Here is a 24,953-nt window from a genome sequence, read left to right as displayed (position 1 = left end):
TGATATTTGAGTGACCATACAGCCATACAATTAAAAGAACACGCCACACTTATAAAGAACAATAAAACTTAACATAAACATCCACCATTCACTGTGATGGAAGGCAATACATTTCAGTCAGTCTCCCTCCTTTTGTTCACCCGTGTTTGGGGCCTTGACCCTCCGTAGTCGCCGCTACGGACGACCCGATGTGCAGGCCCTCTCGTCGGGATGATCGAAGCTCCGATGTCGGGATGGATGGAACATGCTCCGTGGCTTGGAGTGCCCGAATCAGCCACTTTCTTACCGGAGACCGCGGCTTCTCGATGTTATAGGCTGCAGGCAGGCCAGTGGTTGGAGATCTTCTCCGGCGATCCCCTTATTAGTCTCCTTATTTGATGAGGAATGTAAATGCATGAGAAGCAGTTGTGAGAACATTTACTAGAAGATTACAGTCTGGAACGAGTAGGTTGTCTTATGAAGCAACTGCTGGAGCTTAGAAAGAGAGGGAGGTCTTGATGATACCTATGAGAATCTGGGGGTTTTGACAGGAGAGTTATGTGGAGAATATTTCTTGTGGGAGAATCTAGGGATCACTATTTTAAAATAGGTGATCTCTCATTTAAGTGATGCGATGATTTTGTTTCTCTCTCTGGGGATGGTGAATCTTTGGAACTTCTTCAGAGTGGTAGCAGCAAACATAAATAGATTCTTAGAGTCATATCATCATACAGTACCTTTTACAAGCCCTTTGGCTCAACTTATCTATGTCGACCAGGTTTTATAGCTGAGTTACTCCCATTTGCCTGTATTTGGCGCATATCACTTTAAACTTCCTTATCCATGTACCTGTCCAAGTATCTTCTAAACTCCACCATTGTACTTGCTTTCACACTTTTGTCTGGCAGTTCATTCCATATAATGCCCCACCCTCTGTGTGTCTTTTAAATCTTCCCCCCTCTCATCTTAAACTTAGACCTTTAGTTTTGGATTTATCTACCCTGGGAAACAGACTGTAACTATTCACCTTATCTATGCCTCTCCTAAGTTTGTGTTACCTCTATCAGATCACTCCACAGCCATCTTTACTTTAAGGAAAATAGTCCCAGCCAATCTAACCTGATTTTCGAAATCAAGTCCTCGAATCCTTGTAATATTCTGATGAATCTGTTCTGCACCCTTTCCAGCAGAACTACATGCAACACTCCATATGTGGTCCCACCAATGTCTTGTACAGCTGTAGCATTACATCCCAACTCCTGTACTCAATACTCATGCAGCAAAGTACGCCTAATGCCGCCTTCACTACCCTGTCTACCTGTGTCACCGCTTTCATGGAACTATGCATCCGTGTACTAGGTCTGTCATCTCGACAACAGTCCCCTTTAATTTGCAAGTCCTCCCCTGGTTTTACTTTCCAAAATGCACCACATCACAGTTGCCAGAGTTAAATTCTACCTGCTATTCCTCGGCCTACTTCCCTAATTGATCCATATCCTTTTGTAAACTTAATAGGCCTCCTCATTGCCCACTATACCATCAATTTAAGTGTCATCTGGAAATGTATTAATGACAATGTTGTCTAAATTGTCAATATAGGTGACAACTAAAAGTGGATCCAGCACAGGTTCCTGTGGCACAGGCCCGAGTTGTAGCATATAGTATTGCTATTACACTCTCACAGTGGCGAGATGTGGAACAGGGAGCAGAAATCTAAATGGTTCCCAGGCGAGAGGGAATGAAATGGATGGAAAGACCTCTCTGCTCTCAATAATGATAGTCTGTCATCTAACTAATGGACACTGAGATGGAGTGGTTGCCAAAGGGCTAAGATTGGACAAACCATTTTCACATGTTGGCAAGAAAGTAGTATAACAATCTTATAGGATGATTTTGAAAATGGACTGGGTAGCCCATCTGGCTAAGGGAATATTTTGCTTGGGCAGTTTACAGCCCAGCGGTATGACTATTGATTTCTCTCACGTCAGGTAGCCCCGGCATTCTCTCTTTCTCTATCCCTCCCCCACCCAAGTCGCACTAGCTTCTCATTTTCACCCTACAAACAGTTAACAATGGCCGGTTTCCTTTATCATTGTTACCTTTTTGCATATCTTTTATTCATTGTTCTTTATCTCTCCACATCATCGTCTGTATCCCTTGTTTCCCTTATCCCTAACCAGTCTGAAGAATGGTCTTGACCCGAAACGTCACCCATTCCTTCTCTCCAGAGATGCTGCCTGTCCCGCTGATTTACTCCAGCTTTTTGTGTCTATCTTTGGCCAAGGGAACTCATGATTTTCAGAAGGGGCTGTCTTAGACCAGCTGCAAGGCTACAACTGTGTCAAGAAAATACTGCACTGATTCCCTTTTTCAGGCCCATGCAATAGTTGCATTGGACTATTGTTGGTATCATAGAACATTGATTCACAGCAGATTCTGACCAGAGGTTGGTGGATCTTTCATTCATCAATCAACTCAGTGTCATGGGGTCATAAACATGGAAACATTGCATCAGCCCAACATGACCATGCCCACCAGGTGTTATTGCTGAGCTGGTCATATTTGCCTGCATTCGATTCATACCCCTCTAAACTTTTCTTATTCATGTACCTGTCCAAATGCCTTTTAAACATCGCCATTGTATCCAAATTCATGGCTTCCCCTGGCAGCTTATTCCAATATGCACCATTATCTGCATGAAGAAATTGCTCCTCAGGCCTCTTTTGAATCTTTTCCCTCTCACCTTAAACCTATGCCCTCTGGTTTTAGACTCCTCCAACCTGAGAAAAACACATCTATGGTCATCGTGATTTTGTATACTGTAGCGGCGCCTACTGGCGCACGCAGGTTTCGAACCCGGCATTCGGAAGCCGCGGTCACGTGACTCGGGAGGGGCTGCTTGTTTTCGCGCGGTTTTGCTTTCGTGCGGTTAGTTCAGCGCTGACCACCAACGTGGCCAGACGTGTCTAGAGAACCTGTGTACTGAAAACCAAACTTTTGAATAAAGAACCGTTTGAAACTTCAGTTGTCGTTCTTGAGACCACCAAAATACCTCTGGTCGCTCCTCAGCCTCCTATGTTCTAGACTCTAGACCTTTGTTAGGTTCCTAAACATGGGCTCAACAAATTGATATGTTATTTATGACCCCTTCATGACCCCCGGAAAAACCCCAAACAACCCCCATGGGGATCACAACCCCTAGGTTAAGAATCGCTATTCTAGATGTAAATTAGTCCCAGCCTCTCATTATAACTCAGGTTCTAGAGTCCTGGTAATATCCTGCAGACAGTTTTCTGAACCCTTACCAACTTAACAACATCCTCCCTGGAGCAGGGCGACCAGATCTAGGTGACACAGTGGAGCAGAGGTAGAGTTGCCACCTTACAGTGTCAAAGACCCAGCTTTGATCCTGTCCATGGGTGCTGTCCGTACAGAGTTTGAACATTTTCCCTTTGAGCGCATGCATTTTCCCTGGGTGCTCCGGTTTCCTCCCACACTCCAAAGGCGTACAGGTTTGTAGGTTAATTGGCTTCTGTAAATTGTAACTTGTCCCTAATATGTAGGAGAGTGCTAGTGTACGGGGTGATCTATGGTTGTGCGCACCTGCCAGGCCGAAGGACCTGTTTCCGTGTTGTATCTCTAAAGTCTAAAGTAAACTGTACATGGTATTCTAAATGTAGCCTTACCAATGTCATATACAGCTGTAGCATGATGTTGCAACCCCTGTTCTCAATACCCTGACTGATGCAGATGAGCATGCCACACGCTCACCTCACCACCCTGTCTATCTGTGTCACTGTATGTAGGGAACTACCTGTACATCATGTTCTCTCATTACGCTAAAATGGGAAAGGGATGGGAAAACTGATGGAAACTGAACGGTTCTATTTTCTTGGTCCACCCCAAAGTACTGCTTCTACATTAGACTCACCTCTCATAATGATCTCTGATCATTATTCTGATTGCAGTTCAGGACTACATTGTTTGAACACAATTAAACAAGGAAGGCGATATTTCCTGTGCATTTGTTCAATTACCTGTGGCAATTAATTAATACATCATGTTACCAGAGTTAAACACTAACTAATGGGCCTGTCCCTTTAAGGCGATTGCAGGAGACTATGCAGTCACTACATGGTCGCCACATGTTCGCGGATGGTTGCCGGGGAGTCGCCTTCATGGCCGTGAGGAGTTCCCGCATTCTGGGAACTAGTCGTGGCTTCATTCTGGTCGTCGCGAATTTTACAACATGTTGAAAGATTTGCGGCAACTAGTGTTAAGCCTCCATGGAGAGCAGTGAGATTTCTCGTGCCGTAGGTGGGTTGCCAGGAGGTCGAAGGTTCTCGTAGGTTCTTGTAGGTTGTAGCCGGTGCTGACCGGTGAATTTCATTGGCTCATTGGGGAAAAAAATGTAAGCAGTAGTCTTCAGAACCATGGATAACCGACCGGTAATGTTAAATGTCCGCCGAGCTTCACAGCCGTGTATCTCTGGCTTCTTAAAAGTTGGCTCCACTCCTTCTCCCTCCTTCTCCCCCCTCTCCCCCCCCCCTCCCCCTCACCCCCTCTTTTAAAGGACTTACTATAGACTGTGCTTTAGCCGTCTTAATTACAGCGCCAACCTTCCTGTTCATCGCGGTGTGTGTCTGTATCACCTTGGCTTTGCACCGTGTGAATTTCAGACAGGGCTCCCTCTGCTTGTCCTGTCCACCACCTTTGCGATGTGTTTGCCCGTGCGTGTGTGTGTTCCACTCTGATAGCCGCCGTTGCCATTTTCTCAGTCGACTGCTGGCAACTTGACAGTCGCCGGCAGACGCCTGAAAAATCACCTAAGTGGGACAGGCCCATAATAAAAATTCCAAGAAAATGTGCAATGTATGCTATCAAGTGTAATGGGCACTGATTATTCCATCAGAAAGACCATACTCCTGGATGCTCCAGTTTGGACAAGACGTAATAATATTATGATTAAGCCTTTGTAGAAATTGATGAAGATGTCAGATGTGCATCAATGTATTAAAACTATAATTAGTTTTGATTAACACCATAATCTGAACTTCTTGTTGCTATGCATTATATTTGTTGTATCTATTCAGTTGCAGATTGTAACTGACTGAGGTCCGATCAGAACGCACGATATTCCTTGCGTTATGAATCAAACAGATAGTTATTTAGTTAGTTGGGGCAAAATCAAATAAATTGAACAATGAAGAACTGGAAATGCAATTTGACGCCAGCAAGGCTTTGCCTGCCTAGTTCAATTAAACTGGCACTTAAGATAAAGCTACCGAATAGCAAACTAATTACTATCCATAATATGCTTTCACGATCGAGACCCTATTCACCAGGTCGATTGGCAGCACTCAGTGTTCTTGGTTCAAACTCCAGCCCTTAATATTATTAAGTGGAAGACTGGAAAGGCTAATTTCCTTTTTATTCAGTTGCCTTTGCTAATTTTAGCCTCTCAGGAGACACTTGGCAAGTGTATTGAACGCATGTGGAACAAGAACATGGAAAAAGTTACTGTTGCGGTTGAGTAACTTGGCTCGGAAACGTTATAATCATTAAGTCATGTCGCCTGTAGGAAGCAAATGGAGATCTTTAAACTTCCATATAGTGCATCAGGAAACTCACAACTATTTTTGTGAAAGCCCAAAGAAGTGTTGATGTGGAGGTAGCATTTCATTTAATATTTCTGAAATCCTTGGAGATTCAAAACCATGATTCCATTTTTAATTTCAGTAAAATGCCCAGACTGACACCTACTGTGCAGCATTACTCGTTCCCATTTTCCACATGACCAATTCCAACGGCTTCCCTTGAGTGCAGTAGTTAATTTAGGGAGGAATAATGCATAATGTTCTGCACACGCTGGGATCAAGTTGGAGGCTGTCTGACCTCAGTTCATGCAAGAACATTACAGCTGGTGATGTGAGGAGAATTGCATCCCACTATCTTGGGATGAATAGAGAGCTGGATGGAAAAGCTCTGATAAATCCAATAGCAACCAGAATGTATAACCTGAAAGAAAAATCCAAGTTGTGCTGCTATCAGGTTAGGTGATGCAACCACGTTATGGTTCCCCCCCTTGCTGAGCTACATCGGCCTAAATATGATTAACAGAGGTCAGCTGTGTCCTTGCTTGAACCTCACAGGCTAGCTTGCTCTCTCTCCCAATCTGCTTTGTGGTACCATCCCTGTGTATGAGGTGTTAGGACATTGTCTTGCCAGGTGGACGTAGATGGACGTAGATATGATAGTGGTGTTTCGGATACTTTTAGGTTGGCACATGGATATGCAGGGAATGGAGGGATATGGTTACATGCAGTAAAATGAGATCAGTTTAACCTGCCATTATGTTTGGCATCGACTTGGTGAGTGGTGTCTGGTTCATGAAACCATATTATGGATAGACTCATAGAGTCTGACAGCGTGGAAACAGGCTCTTTGGCCCAACTTGCCCACACCAACCAAAACTAGTCCCACCTGCCTGAATTTGGCCCATATCCCTTAAACCTGTCCTATCCATGTACCTATCCAATTGTTACTTAAACATTGCAATAGTCCCTGCCTCAACTAGTAATCAGTGTGTTATTCAGTAGTTTCATCTTAAGTGAAAGTATAATGGAACTGAGCAGGCAAAGTCATGCTGACATCAAATTGCATTTCCAGCACTTCACTATTCTGTCTATTTTATTTTGTCCCCAACATGTCCTCAGATGTTGGAATGAACCAAATTACTCTATTGGCCTAAGGACTTGATCTTCTGCTGTACATTTCTGTGTTCTATGTTCTACTCTTCAGCTGAGTGATTTATCACGAGGTGCCCAGGAGCAGGGCCGGTTTTAAGCCGATTTGACCGATTGCCCCCAATTGGGCCCCGCGCCTAATGGGGGCCCCGCACTAATGTTCCGTATTTCGTACGGAAATACGAATTCTCTTTGTTAAATAAAGATTATATTTTTTAATTCGCCATGCGGATTTTTTTTTTAAACGACCATGTATAACAACCGCTGCACGGCCATCAGACACAAACGATTTGTTAACTAGTACTGTTAGCACTTCTTAACATGAAGTTGTTAACAAGTTGTTATATCAATCTGCATCCATCCACATTCCTCAGTAAATGTTATTGTGTTTTGAATGAGTATTAATGACGCCGTGTTCCTTTGTATAAAATTCACGCGGCGTCATAAATACTTGTTTAAAACACAATTACATTTACTGAGGAATGTAGATCGATGACACATTGAGAATTTCTTTAAACTCACCATCATGAGTGAGGGTCCCGGACCGCGAGAAGGGGCTTCTTCCTGGTGGGCAGGTTAGTCATTCACCTACCGACCCACGTTGTGTCTCTCTGTGCTTTGCTCTCTCTCTCCCTCCTTCTCTCTCTCCCGCTCACCATCTCGTCTCTCTCTAGCTCTCCCACTCCCTCTCTATCACCCTGTCTCCTCAGCATTCCCGGAATCATTGACGTTTAGCGCTAGACAAAAATGCTGGAGAAACCCAGCGGGTGAGGCAGCCGCCTTGACCACTGAGTTCCTCCAGCACTCTGTGTTTTTTGTTTGGCTCTGAAGTTGAAGGTGGCTCAGCGGGACGGGCATGGGCTCTGGGGAGAGGGTTGCGTTTCTGGTCGAGACCCGTCTTCAGACAATCACAAGTACTCTCACCGACGAGAGTTCAATTCAGTCTGAAGAAGGGTCTTCTCTCCAGAGTCGCTGCGCTGCCTGTCCTGCTGAGTTACTCCAGCTTTATGTCTATCTTCAATTTCAGAGAAATACAAGTTCTCACGGGGGGCTTATAACGTCTCTAAACCCCTCTGGGACCCTCTGAACACCTCTAAACCCCGTCTATCCCCCCCCCCCCCTATTTCCCTCTACAACACTTCTGAACACTTCTAAACCTATCTGAAGCCCTCTAAACATCTCTAACCCGTTTAAACCCCTCTAAACTAGGAGGCTACAAGGTGACTTGTATAGGCTGGGTGAGTGGGCAAATGCATGGCAGATGCAGTATAATGTGGATAAATGTGAGGTTACCCACTTTGGTGGCAAAAACAGGAAAGTAGACTTTTATCTGAATGGTGGCCGATTAGGCAAAGGGGAGATGCAACGAGACCTGGGTGTCATGGTACACCAGTCATTGAAAGTAGGCATGCAGGTGCAGCAGGCAGTGAAGAAAGCGAATGGTATGTTAGCATTCATACCAAAATGATTTGAGTATAGGAGCAGGGAGGTTCTACTGCAGTTGTACAGGGTCTTGGTGAGACCACACCAGGAGTATTGCGTACAGTTTTGGTCTCCTAATCTGAGGAAAGACATTCTTGCCATAGAGGGAGTACAGAGAAGGTTCACCAGACTGATTCCTGGGATGTCAGGACTTTCATATGAAGAAAGACTGGATAGACTCGGCTTGCACTCGCTAAAATTTAGAAGATTGAGGGGGGATCTTATAGAAACGTACAAAATTCTTAAGTAGTTGGACAGGCTAGATGCAGGAAGATTGTTCCCGATGTTGGGGAAGTCCAGAACAAGGGGTCACAGTTTAAGGATAAAGGGGAAATCTTTTAGGACTGAGATGAGAAAAACATTTTTTACACAGAGAGTGGTGAATCTCTGGAATTCTCTGGCACAGAATGTAGTTGAGGCCAGTTCGTTGGCTATATTTAAGAGGGAGTTAGATGTGGCCCTTGTGGCTAAAGGAATCAGGGGGTACGGAGAGAAGGCAGGTACAGGATACTGAGTTGGATGATCAGCCATGATCATATTGAATGGCTGTGCAGGCTCGAAGGGCCAAATGGTCTACTCCCGCACCTATTGTCTATGGTTCTATGACTGCGTCCAACTGCTGTCTGGTTCGTTGATCGGTTTGCTAGATGTGAACTATTTTGGGAGAGAAAAATGCTCACGGCAGACCAAACGTGTTAAACAGAAATTGGTCAGATATTGAGCTTTACACAGTGAGAAATCATGTGAAATAATCACTGAATTTTAAATGAATGTACCTGCATGTTATACTGTTTAGTTTGGAGATACAACCAGATAGTCTGGTTGATACAACCAGATTAGTTTGGAGATACAACCAGATAGTCTGGTTGATACAACCAGTTTAGTTTGGAGATACAACCAGATAGTCTGGTTGATACAACCAGATTAGTTTGGAGATACAACCAGATCCACTGAGTTCGCACCGACCCGCGATTTTTGTTACAGATTTGACAATATTGTTTGGCGGCCAATCAATCGTTGTCTCTAAGGGGGTTGCATCCAATCACCAACCAGCTTGCTTTAAAATTCCCGTCCAATCACAAATAGATCTCCTCCCGTCCAATCAGCCGCTGTCTCCAAGGGCATTGTGTCCAATCACATAATGCAGTTTAATGGTAATTAGCTGCTACAGTAAAGGTTGGAAGCAGCGGAGCTACTGACAGTCAAACGGGAGGGAGCGGGAGAGATTCACACAGTGTAGAATCCATCACACCCTAGTGTACAATTTCATAATATATACTAAATAACAGGGCTGACACACCTTGGCTGGGAATCTGGGGTTCACCAAAATTGTTCCCAATTGGGCCCCGCACATCCTAAGGCCGGCCCTGAGAGTAGGGGCCCCGCCATCAGTTTTCTAATTGGGCCCCGCAATTCCTAGCACCGGCCCTGCCCAGGAGTGCCCAGCTCACTCAAAGCTCTGATTGTAACAGACAATTTCTGTACTTAAAATAGACAAAGCAGTTGATTGTCACCATGTAAGTGAGATCGCTGTGAATGCTAAACCTCTCGGATGGAATCAATGGGAAGCACGTGCAATCAATTTTGGACCTATAAAAGGTTCCAACCTCTTGATTTAGGAATTACTAGGAAAAGCATAGTCAGGCAATGGGTGGTATGCAGAGGAAAATTGACCTACCATTTACATTTTCCATGACATCCAAATATTTTCCTCAGCTAATGAATGTTGAACTGGTTGCTATTATAATGTAAGAATCACAACAGCCAATTTGCACATAGCAAACTGCAGCAACATGATAAGCACCAAATTATGCAAGAGGAACTTAGTAGGTCCTGGTGCATCTATGGAGACAGAGAAATGGTTGGCGTTTCAGGTCGAGAGTCTGCATCAGATATGCAGGGACCTGATGCAGGGTCTCGATCACAAACGTAGAGCATCTCTTTGCCTCTGCCGATGCCATGTAACCCCACTTAGGTTGTTTTTAGCACTTTGGTTAACTTCTCGTGTGAAAGGCAGCATTTCAACTCTACCACACTCCCTCAGGACAATATTGTAGACCGACTAGACGTCTGTGCTTAATTACTGGTGCAAGACTTGAATTGCTTTATTTGTGGGTGAGAATTCTACCAGCTGAGCCTCAATCATTTAGAAGGACTCTGTGCGTAGTTTGTCTGTCCCAGTGGAGACCTTGGGGCAGCCGTGTCACTTCTTCTTCTTCTTCTTCTTCTTCTTTCGTGTGGCGTGCACAGCCTAAAGTTGTTGGACAACTTGTTCTATTTGATCTTCCGTTTGTGCACGTCGAGTTGATTGCATTATTCGAAACAGGGTGGACCACGTGAAGGTTGCAATCTTCCACCCCGCCGTGTCACTGAAGATGGCAATTTTCATTGAGAATAAAGTTTTAATCTGAGAGATAAATTAATCTCATTCCTGCACTCTTATCACCAATGATTATATAACTACCACCACAGATGTACTGCAGCTCAAAATGTATCTCCCCACATCATTTCCTGGGCTGCTTACTGAGGTCCATAATCCATAAAGTTTCTCGTGAAAACTTTGGTTTAGTGTATTTCTGTAATTAATTAGCTGTCTTTTTTTAAGATAGTAAATTTTGGATATGGGGGATTAATTTAGTGATTGTGGATCTGATTCAGTGATCCTCTCTAAAAGGACGAGGAAAGGGTTATGTTCAGGAATTGTCCTTGGGATAAAACAGGGTGACGCTTCTTAGTGTAACTTAGATAATTGAGGATATTTTCAGCAGGATAAAGCACCCAAACTCTTTGTTGATTAAACACATAGTTGGTTCTTCATGTCAACACATGTTAGCTTCTGCTGTTTACTAGTTACTTCCTGTTGCTTGGCTCAGTTGACAATACTTGCTCTGAGTGGGAAGAGCCGTTCAGTCTTGTATTCTCTGTCCACAGTTAATGGTTGGATTACAGAGCTTTGTTAGTAGGTTTGTCAATGGTACATCTGTATTCTTGGAGAGGAAATATGTAAGTCATTAAAGCTAAAGATTATCTATTCCTGTTGGCAAGCATTTTTGCATAACAACGTTGATTTACTATCCTCTGGATTTTGAATATGTATACAGAATTTTGCAAGAAATTGGAATGCTTTCTAGTGAAGCTAACGATAGATTTCAATGTTCTGGTTTTGCTGTGCTCTGCAAATAGTTGAGGGTCTACGTCTTCTTGTCTAATGCACACAGTGTGATTATTGTTCTGAGCCTTGATCTGTGGGTTGGCAGATAATAAAATGAACTAGATGGTACCAATCACAAGCTTGGTTAGATGTCATTGTAACGGGAAACAGATTGTTTTACTGGGATAACCTCATTTTAAGAGAACATCAAAGTGCATAAAATGGAACAAATCTTAAGGAAGGCACTTTTAATTTCTTCAATATCTCGAGTCTATTTATTTTGGGGTCCATGGATCCTGGACCTGATAATATCCTGATTATTCAGATGAACTTTCACACCCAAGAAGTTTCCCGAAATTTACCATATTACTTCCAACACCTATCCCTGCACCCGCGCCTGCCAACACTCCATCACATCACATTTACTGTAACTGGATTAGTTTAATTTGTAGTTTCAATTAAGTATTGTATACCTATAGGTAATGGCAGCTTTTGGCAAAAGGCATCTTACTTTTACCATTTTGGGCACTGAGTGTTAAAACTATGACGTACTAAATCGCTACCAGCTCCAGTAAGATGCACTTAAGATCTGGTGGCTGGCTTTTCTTTGTTTCTTGCTCATACAAAGATACAAGTCTCCTGTATTAGCGGGAACCTTCCAATTTTATGCAGCATCCATCTGGGGTTTATTGCTAACTTTCATATTAGGATTATATTTTTGTAGCAGGTTGACTTTTCTATGTAGCTAATTAGGGCTGGGACGCTGCCTTACAGCACCAGAGACCCGGGTTCGATCCTGACTATGGGGGATGCTTGGCTGTACGGAGTTTGTATGTTCTCCTCATGACCTGCGTAGATTTTCTCTGGGAAGCTCCGGTTTCCTCCCACACTCCAAAGACGTACAGGTTTGTAGACTATGCGGCTTGGTATAAATGTAAATTGTCCCTAGTGTGTGTAGGATAGGGCTAGAATACTGGGATCGCTGGTCGGCACAGGCTTGGTGGGCCGAAGGTCCTGTTACCGTGCTATATCTCTAAATTAAACTGTTTATTGGGTCAGGATATGCTTTGTAACAGTTCAACAATGCCCAGGCTAAAACATATGATCTGCAGAAGAATTTAAAGACTCAACTTGATAGTTGATAGTCCCAGGAGACCCAGGTTGCGGAAACTAATTGTCACTGTAAATATGAAAGCTTAGTATTAATCTGTATTTGTTCATCAGCGTGCCTCTCTATCCACAACAATGATATTTTACTTGCTTTGTCGAAATGCCTATTTGTGGAAATCAGTAACTTAAAGATTTCTGAATTTAAAAGACATTTTTCCACACACAGGTAACTGAAACGTTGTTTAATCGAGATTTATTTCTAATCAGTGTAACATTTTTCTCCCTTTCTTACCACTGCCAGATGTGAACGAATGTGCCAAGGATAATGGAGGTTGTCAGGACCAGTGCTGTAACACCATTGGCAGTTATTACTGCAAATGTCCAACGGGACAGAAACTTGCAGCAAATGGGAAATATTGTGAAGGTGAGTAGGTTCAATAATATTACTTTTAACACCTTTTTGTGAGTGAGGCAGAAAGAGGCCTTTCAGTCCATCGAGTCTGTGCCAGCATTCTCAGAACATTGCTATTGGTTTCAATCCCAGCTTACTTCCCTGTGACCTATTTTTTGCTCACACACGCATCAATTCCCCGTGATGCTCCTTCCACCTACTTACAACAGGGACTATCCACAGCAGACAGTTAACCTACCAGCATATCTTGGAATGTGGGAGGAGGCCAGAGCCCCAGGGACAAATCAACGCCTTCACGAAGAATCTATGTGGACAGCACCTCAGGTCAGGTGCACACCTGGGCAGCTGGAATTATGTTGCAGCAGGAATATTTGTGTGACCCTGTGTGGAACTAACACACACACAGCAGCCTAACATTTTCTGCAGAAACATTCTGCCAAGCGGCAGCTGCCGTGTTTTACAGTGCGGATATTTACCGTCGCTTTAGACTGGGAGGTGACTGAGTCAATTGCTGGTTGCTAACCTTCCGACAGCCATTCACTGACCAAGGCTGTTCCCTGGAACTGAACCCTTGTCCCGTGCTGGGAGCTGGCATTCCCTGTCCTTGTGGAAGGAGAGAGCTGTGTAGGAAGGAACTGCACATGCAGATCAAGTTCAAGTGTTCAAGTGAGTTTATTGTCATGTGTCCCTGTATAGGACAATTACATTCTTGCTTTGCTTCAGCACACAGAACATAGTAGGCATTTACTACAAAACGATCAATGTGTCCATATACCATAATATAAATATATACACACATGAATAAATAAACTGATAAAGTGCAAATAACAGATAATGGGTTATTAATAATCAGAGTCAGGTTTAATAGCCTGATGGCTTTGGGGAAGTAGCTATTCCTGAACCTGGTTGTTGCAGTCTTCAGGCTCCTGTACCTTCTACCTGAAGGTAGCAGAGAGATGCGTGTGTGGCCAGGATGGTGTGGGTCTTTGATGATACTGCCAGCCTTTTTGAGGCAGCGACTGAGATAAATCCCCTCGATGGAAGGAAGGTCAGAGCCGATGATGGACTGGGCAGTGTTTACTACTTTTTGTAGTCTTTTCCTCTCCAGGGCGTTCAAGTTGCCGAACCAAGCCAAGATATGAAATATCTGCAGATGCAAATGTTACTGCTTCGCTTTATGCGACATAGTGTGTTTTGTAGGAATGCAACTCTCTTATACAGCTGATACAGTCGCTTATACTGTCATCAGTCATTTGCAAATATTTCATTCTGTAATCCCTCTCCATACTTGATAGTTTAATTTTTGATACAATTTGTTTTTTATATAAGTGATGAGGATTTTACAGATCTTAATGCAATTCAATAATTTAGGCTCTCCCTTACTGACTCCGCCACTCAGAACCCCGATCACTTTTTGCCAATGGCATATTGCCGTTTTCCCGAACATTTAATTGGATATCCAGCCTCAAAAAATGTGGCATTGAAGGCTTGCAAAACTAGTCTGAAAATGCAAGCTTGTTGGAAACAAGCTAGATCCTTTGGGAAGATGTTGTTGAGTGTTGCTGTTAGGGCAGAACCGGAATACTCAAAGACTGGTTAACAGTTTATTTCATTCAGTAAAAATGTTTGAGCCAAAAAGATAAAACTAATGCTCCGTATGTGCTCACAGGATCAGTGATCATCAGATATTGAGTATCAGATATCAGCTACTTGAGAGATGGCGACATGCTTGTATTGAAACGTACGGAGTCTTCAGTAAATACTAGAAAGTCAATCTCTTCCTAAAATAAAAATTAAAACTAAATATTTCTGCTACAAAGCATTCTGCTGTGACATTGCTTCAATTTTTCTCTCTCCATTAGTTGACCCTGATCTGCTATTTGCAGACATCACACGTCTTTGTCACCCTGCAGTGATCTCTATTGACAACTGATCGCCATGGTAACCGTAGCCCCACCCTAGGGATGCAGGCTTAATGCAGGAAAGTGGGATTAGGCGGCCGAGATAGAGTGAACATGGAGAGGATGTTTCCAGTAGTGCTAGAATTTAGGATCAGAGGGCCCAGCCTCAGACTAAAAGAACGTTCCTTTAGAATGGAGATGAGGAGGGATTTATTTAGCCAGGGTGTGGTGAGCCTGTGGAATTCATTGCCACAAACAGCAGTGGAGGACAAGTCACTGGGTATTTTTAAAGTGGAAATTGATAGATGCTTGATTAGTAATGGTGTCAAAGGTTATAGGGTGAAGGCAGAAGAATGGGCTTGAGGAAGGAAAAATACATCAGCCATGATCAAATGGCAGAGAAGACTCAATGGGCCGAATGGCCTAATTCTGTTCTTATATCTTATGAGTGTGGATGGGCATTATGGTCAAGATGGATGAGGTGAACTGAAAGGGCCATTTATGTGATGTACCATTTTATGATCCTACAAAATGTAATGATTTGTCTTATCTTTTTTTATTCAAATGTCTTCTCTGGTATGTGCCATCAGCACAACTTGTCATCTGGTTTTGCATGTTATAAATAATGAAGAGAAATTAATTGGCATTGCTCTATATAAATGCAACTGATGGGCAAGGGCTGTGTGAGTCATTGCATTGAATGAATTTTCTATCTCTATGCAATGGATAAATATAAATGGAAGCATATAGTAAAATATTAAAATTAAAGCTCCCTCCATCCCTTTCCCATCCCAGTTCTCCGACCAGTCTGATTGTCCCCTTGATTACATTCTATCTGTGTATGCTTCATTGTCACTTTCCCCCAGCTAGCAATGATATATTCTACATTTTCATTTAGCTTTGTCCCCTTTGATGTCTCGTATTCACACCTTACCCTTCCTTATCTCTGTGTCTCCTTCTCCCCTGACTCTCAGTCTGAAAAGGGTCTTGACCCGAAACGTCACCCATTCCTTGTATCCAGAGATGCTGCCTGTCCAGCTGAGTTACTACAGCATTTTGTGTCTATCTTCGGTGTAAACCTACATCTGCAGTTCCTTCCTACACAAAATATATTTCGTTTATTTGTGTACATTTTGTACATAGGTTCTGTGAAAATAAGTTAATTTATTTTCTCACCTTTTTGGGTAGTAATTTGTGAATTCTGTAATTTGCATTACCTGAAAGACAATAACTTGTGGGGGGTGGAAGGGGGTGGACGAGGGGGGGGGGGGGTGGGGGATGAGGGCACGCGAATGGGTCTTTTTTGGGACGTATTTCAATCCTCCAAAGAGGATTGTGCAGGAGGAGGTTAAAATGTGCCAGAGAAATTCATCAATTTGCTAACTGCATCAATCTGACTAGACAGTGTTTCAATTGACTGATGACTTACAGCATTAAGAGTTCTCCCTCTGTACCGCACTAAAGTGCCGCTTAGTTTACAAGGTGTCATCTTAGCTGTAGTTATTGGTTTACAGGGAAAACATGGGCTTGATACAATCCTCAGGGACTTTTCGATTTTTAATTAATCGCTTATAACAGGACGAAAATCTGCAATGTAACTGTATTCTGTCTGACTACTTGGTTTAGCTATTTATTTATTTGTTTGTTCATGGGATGTGGTCTAGTCAGCATGTATTGTCCATGTGTACATAACCCTGAGCAGCTCTCTTTGGTTCCCCCACTGCACTATTTCCTGGTGAAGAGGGCAAAAGGAAATGAGTTCTAATCCAGACACAGCAGCAGTTGTGTTTCCACATACCGACTAAACAAGGATAGGAGAATGAATGATAATCTCCAGTACTGCTCTGTTTTCAAACAATTCTAGCACCTTTTTACAGTCTGAAGAAGGTTCTTGACCCGAAACGTCACCCATTCCTTCTCTCCCGAGATGCTGCCTGTTACTCCAGCATTTTGTGCCTATTTTCAGTGCAAACCTGCATTCCTTCCTACACATTCTCCCACCTTAGGAGCTGGTAGCATAGGAGGTGCCCGGGCAGTTCACAATACATCTGTAAAACCCACAAAGTATTGGAGTAACTCAGCGGGTCAGGCAACATCTCTGGAGAACATGGATAGTTGATGTTTTGGGTCAGGATCCTTCTTCAGACTCGCTTACAATACACCTAATTGCCTACATCCATTTCATCTTCATGCTGCAAATCCAAGAGTTGTACAGAAGCAGTGAGTTGACTTTAGGAATACACTGTCCTCAGTGCTCTGAGAGACTAAGTAAGTCATGGTCACCATCCTGGGAAAGATGGTGTTAAGTTAGAAAGGCTGCAGAGAAGATTTATATGGATGTTGCCAAGACTCGAGGGGTTGAGCCATAGGGAGAGGTTGAGCAGGCTAGGAGTTTATTCATTGGAGCGCAAGAGGATAGGGGTGATTTTATGGAGGTATACAAAATTCCGAGAGGAATAGATCGAGTAAATGCACAGTGTTTTTCCCAGGGTAGGAGAATTGAGAACAATAGGTTTAAGATGAGGGGGGAAAGATTTAATGGGAACCTGAGGGGTAATGTTTTTTTACACAAAGGGTGGTGGCTATATTCATCCGGAGGAGGCGCTGTCCTGAACGGCTGCCTGTCCTGCAGCTGTCCGTTTTTTCCCCTTCTTTTTTATTATTTTTAGTTCGTTAAATGTACAGTCAGGGGGTCTAAATCTTTTATGTGTGGGGGCTGGTGGGGGGGGGGGAAGGGGGAAACTGCTTTTCTAAGTCCCTACCTGGTCGGAGGGGTTGCCTTCCTCCGAGCAGCGACTTCGACCTGTCCTTGCGGCCTACCAGCGGGTCCTGGAGCGACGTTTCCCTGAGGGGACCTGGCCAGAACGTCGGCGTTGGCGGCGGCGGCGGCGCAGAACATCGGCTTTGGCGGCAGTGCAGCGCTGGAGCGCTATTGCGGAGCGGGCGATGCCTTTCCTGGGTCGCCGCGCTGGGACTCCAGTATGCTTGGGACCGCCGAGGAAAACATCGTGGAGCCGCGGTTCTGCGGAGCGGCCAGCTGCGACGTTTGAACTTTTTTTGAACTTACATCTCGCCGAGATCACCAGTGTGCGGAGCTCCGTCTGGCGTGGTCTGTTGGCTTGGAAGCCGCAGGCTCCGGTGGGAAGGCGGCCGTTCCTGGCACCCCAAGCCGCTGGGGGTTCTCCCGACGCCGGAGTACCATCACTCGGCGAGAACATCGGGCGCCGTGGCGGCGACTGTGGAGGCCTCAATAGGCCCGACTATGGGTGGACAAGAGGATGGGGACTGGATTTTGTGCCTTCCCCCACAGTGGGAATCACTGTGGGGGGATGTTTTGGTGTTGAATTTCTTTATGAATACTGTGTTGTATTTTTATTAGTGTGCTGCATGGACATCAGAATTTCCCCTGAATAAGGGGATTAATAAAGTATTTATCTATCTATCTATCTATCTATCTATCTATCTATATGGAATGAGGTGCCGGAAAAGGTAGTTGAGGCAAGTACTATTGATTGATTGATAATTGATTGATATAATTTAATTGCCACACAACCAAGGTCGGTGGTATTTGGGTTGCCAGCAGCGGTACAATAATAAAGAACACAACCACAATTAAAATTTTACACAAACATCCACCACAGCTTTCATCACTGTGGTGGAAGGCACAGAGCTTGGCCAGTCCTCCTCCATTTCCCCCCGTGGTCGGGACCTCCACCCTCCACAGCCGTTGCTGCGGGCGTCCAGATGGTAAGGGACAAAGTCAAGGTGAGTCCAGGATCGGCTCTTCCCAACCAGAGACCGCGGCTTCAGGCTGGTGTAGGCCGCAGGCCGGCGTTCGAAGTTTTAAAGTACCTGCCGTGCCGCAGCCGGAAGCACCGCAGTCTGCAGGGCCGGCGGTCGAAGCTCTCCTCCAGGGGAGATGATAAGTCCATACCACGCCCGCGGTAGAAGATGGCCGCGGGCCGGCGGTGGAAGCTTCTTCTTCCCCCCGAGTCCCCAACGTGAGATCCCGGGCTGTAGACGCCGCACCAGCTGGAGTTCTGCAGACCGCGGCTTCAGGCTGCCGGCTGCCGCGGGCCAGCGTAACGGAGCGCTCCCCTCCAGCGAGGTCTCACCCGCTCCGCGCCGAGAGTCCACGCTGTGCCCGCCGCTGAAGCTCCGGGCGCGTCTCCGGGAAAGTCCGCGCCGATCCTAGCAATTAGGCCACGGGGGAGGCGACCTGAAAAAGTCGCCTCTCCATGGAAGAGGCGGCCGAAACGGTTTCCCCCTTACCCCCCCACACCACCCCCCACACATAACACACAAAGAAACATTAAAAACACACTTTTAAACATACTAAAAAAATAAAAAAAGTTGAAAAAGACGGACACGCTGCCGACAGGCTGCTGCCAGTGCAGCGCCCCCTATCATAACATTTAAGAGACAATTGGACAGGTATGTGGATAGGACAGGATTGGAGAGTTGTGGGCCAAGCGCAGGCAGGTGGGACGAGTGTAGATGGGGCATGTTGGTTGGTTGGTGTGGGAACGTTGGACTGAAGGGCATTTTTCCATGCTGTATGACTCTTTGACTCATGTTTCAGATCATAGTCTGATTGCTGCCAAAATATAGACAATCTAAACTGGCCTTCCCTGTATTGGACAATGTCCTTATTTATGCATTAGTAAATACCCAAAGGTGAATTGGTATTTCCAGTGGAGGGTGGCTCAGTGTGACAAGAGGATTCTAGTTTCACTAGTCCATACAGACAGTGGAAAATCACAGTGCACAGAAACTTGCAAAAGCGAGGATACAACACAAAGCAAATTAGCAACGGGTGTTGTGTTGGAAAAGCAATGGCAGATGGAGTGGAGGGGGGGGGGGGGGGAGGGGGCTCTTCACCAAATTCTCTATCTCTCGAGTGGGTCATTGTATTAGTGTTACTAAGTAGGGAAGATGCCAAATATTTACCTGGTCTGGTTTCATAAAGATAGTTTCCCTTTACTTTCAGTTTGTGTAAGCCGAGAAGAGCACTCATTTGGGCTTTTCCTTTGGCGCTTGTGTCAGTTTACTCCCAATCTATATAGAGACTGGAGTTCACAGCTTGTGTGGATTTACTGCTTGTGGCTCCCTGCCATTTCCTTCAGGACTTTTTCCTCTCGTGTTTGTCTCTGATCCTGACTGCATCAAGTTGCTTTATTTGTCCCTGATATGAATTTGCCATTTATCCAGTTGGATGATTCACAAAGTAAAAGTGCGTGCCCACATGATATGTCAGTTACACCAGCAGCATCTAATATAATGCAGAAGGTCTCGATCTGAAACGTCACCCATTCCTTCACTCCAGAGATGCTGCTTGTCCCACTGAGTTACTCCAGCATTTTGTGTCGAGCATCTAATATAAGATTTGCTCTCTCTGTTTTGGAGCAAACCAGCTGGAAGAGCCTTTGCTCTTCTGGGGCTTTTAACTGAGTTGCTGAAGTACTTTATAACCATGAATCTCATGGCATCTCTGACATACGTATCTGACATTCTGATTTATACAGGGGAGCTGCGTGGACCAGACGTGTATTCTGTACAGTGAATGAGAGAGGCGCACATTGAATCTTACAACCTCTAATAGGGATTAACAGGCCTGATGTACGGAGGATGTTTCTTCTGGCAGAAGAGGCTAAATCTAAGGGTCAGCGTTAAAGACCGCTGGTCTAGACTGGGAGTCAGGGTCATAGACCATTTAGACAGAGATGAGGAAAGATTTCTCACCCAGAGAACATTGAATACTGAAAAGTGCAGCATGGGAACTGGCCCTTTGGCCCACAAATGTCTGTGTCGAGTATGATGGACATGTAACTAATCTCATCTGCCGCACATGATCTATAGTCTTCCATCTTTCCGGAGGGTGGTGAATCTTTGGAATTCTCTTCCTGCGGAGGGTTTTAGAACCTATTATCCAAATCATAAGGTCATGTCAATCACAAGGTTAGGCCATTCGGCCCATCAAGTCTACTCTGCCATTCAATCATGGCTGATCTATCTCTTCCTCCTAACCCCATTCTCTTGCCTTCTCCCCGTAACCCTTGACACCCTTGCAATTAGGGATGGATGATGGGCTTAATCCAGGAACTGAGAGAATTGGGGTATTGTTATGGTGCAGGAACACGGCACTGAGACGGATGATGAATCATGCTTTTAATGATGATAAGTTTCCCCCCCACATCCTCATTGATGATTTTACATTTCATTGGCAGTGTGGGGAGGATGCTTCAAATTTGCTATCTAATACTTTGAAATTAAGAGGATTTGTATGTTTTGCTAAGCGCAACTTGAAACTGTGCATCATTTTAAGTTGTGTATGCATTACGACAGCTTCAGATAGTAGAGACAGGTGCTGAATTATTCCAAGGTCTGTGGCTAGCTACAGTACAATACCAACAACAACAGCTTGGAAATTGTAGATCACCTGCTTTTTAGATGTACTTGCTCTAGTGTCTCACAAGTAATTGAGAAATTGGTGAAAAATCTGCAAGAGCACTGTCCTTGGCAGCTGGGATGTGGCAGCAGAGGAGACTGCTCCGGAGAAGAGATTAGACAATAGAGAGAGTGGTGGACAGGTCACTTTCACTGTGTCTGGGAACACCGGGGTGTGGCACGGTGGTGCAGCGGTAGAACTGCTGCCTTACAGCACCAGAGACCTGGGTTTGATCCTAACTACGGGTGCTGCCTGTACGGAGTTTGTACAGTACGTTCTCCCCGTGACCTGCTTTGGTTTTCTCCGAGATCTTCGGTTTCCTCCCACACTCCAAAGACGTATGGATTTGTAGGTTAATTGGCTTGATATGAATGTAAAATTGTCCCTAGTGTGTGTAGGATATTATTAGCGTGCGGGGATCGCTGGTCGACGTGGACTCGGTGGGCTGAAGGGCCAGTTTCCACGCTGTATCTCTAAAGTAAACTAAACTAAACTAATCTTGATTGGTTCTCTGTGTAGGCGATTGCAGATGCCGGCTTACACCGAAGACAGACACAAAATACTGGAGTAACTCAACTCGACAAAGGAATAGGTGATGTTTCGGGTCGAGACCCTTCATCAGATGTTACCTATTACTTTCCTCTAGAGATGCTGCCTGACCCGCTGAGTTACTCCAGCATTTTGTGTCTATTTTTGATTTGTTCTCTCTTTGACTGGGTGACTCATTTGAGCAGGGAGCAATGTATTACTTTCTTAAAGCACCACAAAAGTTATTTAGTGTATAGTTTATTTATTCAGTATGCTACTTTCCCATCGAAAGATCATGGAACAACATTATGTCTGTGTCTGCGTTTGTTTTCTTGTGCTTTGCAGATGTTGATGAATGTTCTATGGTTAATGGAGGATGCCAACAACGTTGTATCAACACCAAAGGATCCTTTTACTGTGAATGCGAGCCTGGCTATAAGATCCACGCGGACGGTCGCACGTGTATCAGTGAGTATGACTGGCAAAGCCAGCCCGGACTTGTTGTCACTCCCTTTTCATGTTTAGGAACCAGATGGGCGGTCCACCATCTATTTGCTCCAAATTACTTCAACAGAGATAGACACAAAATGCTGGAGTAACTCAGTGGGTCAAGCAGCATCTCTGGAGAAAATTCATAGGTGAATGTTTCAGGTCAGAACCCTTCTTCAGATTGAAAGATAGAGGTCGTGGGGGGGGGGGGGACTAGAGGTGAGAAAAGATAAGAGAAGGCCAGAACAAAGTAGGGCTGGCAACAGATGATCTGAGGAAGAGTAAAGTCCATAATGGCCCACTGTTGGCTAGGGAAGATGTGTTAACAAGAGGGATGAATGAAGTAAAGTTGCCGTCCTTTGAAGATCTGGGTGAGCGAGACCCAGAGCTGTGGGAGGGTCAGAGCGAGGGATTGTTGGTACCGATTCATGGTGGCCAGTGTGGAACGCAGGGCACGGAAGGAGAACAGTTGTGAGAAGCAGTGGATTGACTGCCGGTACCTGTAATCCAGGTTGGGACCGAACTGGGAGGCCCAAGAATTGGGAGGTCCATGGAAGCTCCAAGGCACAAGATGAAGGCACAGGCAATCACCGAGGAAACACACGTACCTGTTAAAACATGATCATAGAGCCGGAGAGCAGTCGGAGTCACAGAGGGGGAGCAGTGAGAGAGGGTGTTGCAGACCTCATGTCAGAGAGAAGAGGAGAACCTCTTCAAAGTAGGCTTCAACAGAGGTTCACCGGGAGCTGGTGTGTGATGTTGGGAGAGGAGAGGAGTGGAAATAGGGTAGAAATAGAGAAATGTTATTCTTTTTGGAAGAAAATAAAGAAACCAGGGTGGTGTTAGATTATACAGTCATCGGTGCATTTTGAGAGGAATCCCTTTGATGAAGATTGTAGCCAGGATGGCTTAAAGATTTATTTGTGATTAAACTAATTTATAGGAAAGGAGCATGAAAGGGGAATGAAAGGAACAAGGCTGGTGGTGATTCTTCATTGCATGCCACCATGAATGCCTCACAGTCATCTTTGGACACAATATTTTCTAATTACATATTGCTAATAGGAAGATGTTTTATAACCTTTTGCTGTTAGCTATCAAATCGGACATAAGCAAAATATGAGGAGAGAAGCCTAGAAATGCAATTTCACCTATTTTAGTGCATAAAGTAGTTGTTAATGTCAATGGATATTTTTAAGGCAGAGATAGATAGATATTTAATTTGTACAGGAGTCAGAGGTTGTGGGGAGAAGGCAGGAGAATGGGGTTAGGATGGAGAGATAGATCAGCCAAGATTGAATGGTGGAGTAGAGTTGATGGGCCAAATGGCCTAATTCTATTCCTGTCACTTATGACCTTATAAATTCTAGCCCATCGAAAAAAAATCAGGAAACTATGTGGGTGCTTCTCTTACAACTGCCGCATCACATTCATCATCTCAGTTAAATTGTTCTCTGCATTCCAGACACAGAAGTGGAAGGGAAGGGGAGACAAAGGAAGGAAGAGGTGGAGTGGGGAAAATGTGGGGGAAAAGAGAGGAAATGATGCTAGACCCAAACTGGAGGAACTCAGCGGGTCAGGCAGCATCTCTGGAGAAAAGGAATAGGTGACGTTTCAGGTCGAGACCCTTCTTCAGACTGAGAGTTAGGGGAGAGGGAAACTTAGGTATGAAATGGTACAGAGCAAATCTGAGCCAGCACAGATGGCCATGGAACCCACAATGGTCCATTGTTGGCTGTGGAAGAAGTGATAACGAAGGGCTATGAACATTTAAACTAGCAGGATGACTAGGGTGGGGGAGGGATGGAGAAAGAGGGAACGCATGGGTTAATTGAAGTTAGACAAATCAATATTCATACTGCTGTGTTGTAAGCTGCCCAAGTGAAATATGATGTGCTGTTCCTCCAATTTGCGTGTGGCCTCACTCTTAACAGTGGGGGAGGCTCAGGACACAAAGGTCAGTATAGGAATGGGAAGGTAAGTTAAAATGTTAGTTAACTGGGAGATTGCTCTGGTCAGCTATGATGCTCAGGTCTCCACTGAGACCTCCCACATGTTATGGAGCAGAGTCATGGTGCACTATGCAGCGTGGCCCTCAGCTACTGCTGGGAATAGGATTATCAGGAACCACAGGCCACAGCTTCTTGTGGTGCCGAGCACAATGCAGGAACACTGTCATCTTAGTGGGGAAAAGATCACTGAAAGTAAACATGCAGGTACAGTGAAGAAAGCTCATGGAATGTTGGCCTTCAAGTCAAGTTAAGTCAAGAGAGTTTATAGTCTTGTGTCCCAGATAGGACAATTAAATGTTTGCTTGCTGCAGCACAACAGAATATTGTAACAGAATATTCATAACGAGAGGATATGAGTATAGGAGTAAAGAGGTCCTTCTGCAGTTGTACAGGGCCCTGGTGAAACCACATGTGGAGTATTGTGTGCAGTTTTGGTCTCCTAATTTGAGGAAATACAGTGTAGAGTAGGTTCACGAGGTTAGTCCCCGGGATGGCGGGACTGTCATATGAAGAAAGATTGGAAAGAGTGGGCTTGTATTCACTGGAATTGAGAAGGATGAGAGGGACTCTTATAGAAACATATACAATTATAAAAGGACTGGACAAGCTAGATGCAGGAAAAATGTTCCCAGTGATGGGGGAGTTCAGAAACAGGGGCCTCAGTCTAAGAATAAAGGGAAGGCCATTTAAAAGTA

The 24,953-nt window shown here is 44.6% G+C and overlaps 1 protein-coding gene across 3 annotated transcripts in view; it reads left to right on the top strand.

The window, feature by feature from the left end:
* The window catches only part of LOC116979988 (multiple epidermal growth factor-like domains protein 6), a 322,278-nt gene that overhangs the window by 202,036 nt on the left and 95,289 nt on the right, over positions 1–24,953 (top strand). For all 3 annotated transcript variants that reach the window (XM_033032015.1, XM_033032016.1, XM_033032014.1), the window contains exons 5-6: positions 12,770–12,892; positions 22,103–22,225. In XM_033032015.1, coding sequence (XP_032887906.1) covers positions 12,770–12,892; positions 22,103–22,225 — 246 coding nt within the window. The remainder of the gene's footprint in view (positions 1–12,769; positions 12,893–22,102; positions 22,226–24,953) is intronic.

This window comes from Amblyraja radiata, chromosome 13 (assembly GCF_010909765.2).
Source record: "Amblyraja radiata isolate CabotCenter1 chromosome 13, sAmbRad1.1.pri, whole genome shotgun sequence".
Taxonomy (NCBI): Eukaryota; Metazoa; Chordata; class Chondrichthyes; order Rajiformes; family Rajidae; genus Amblyraja; species Amblyraja radiata.
This window is presented reverse-complemented; position numbering and strand designations above follow the sequence as displayed.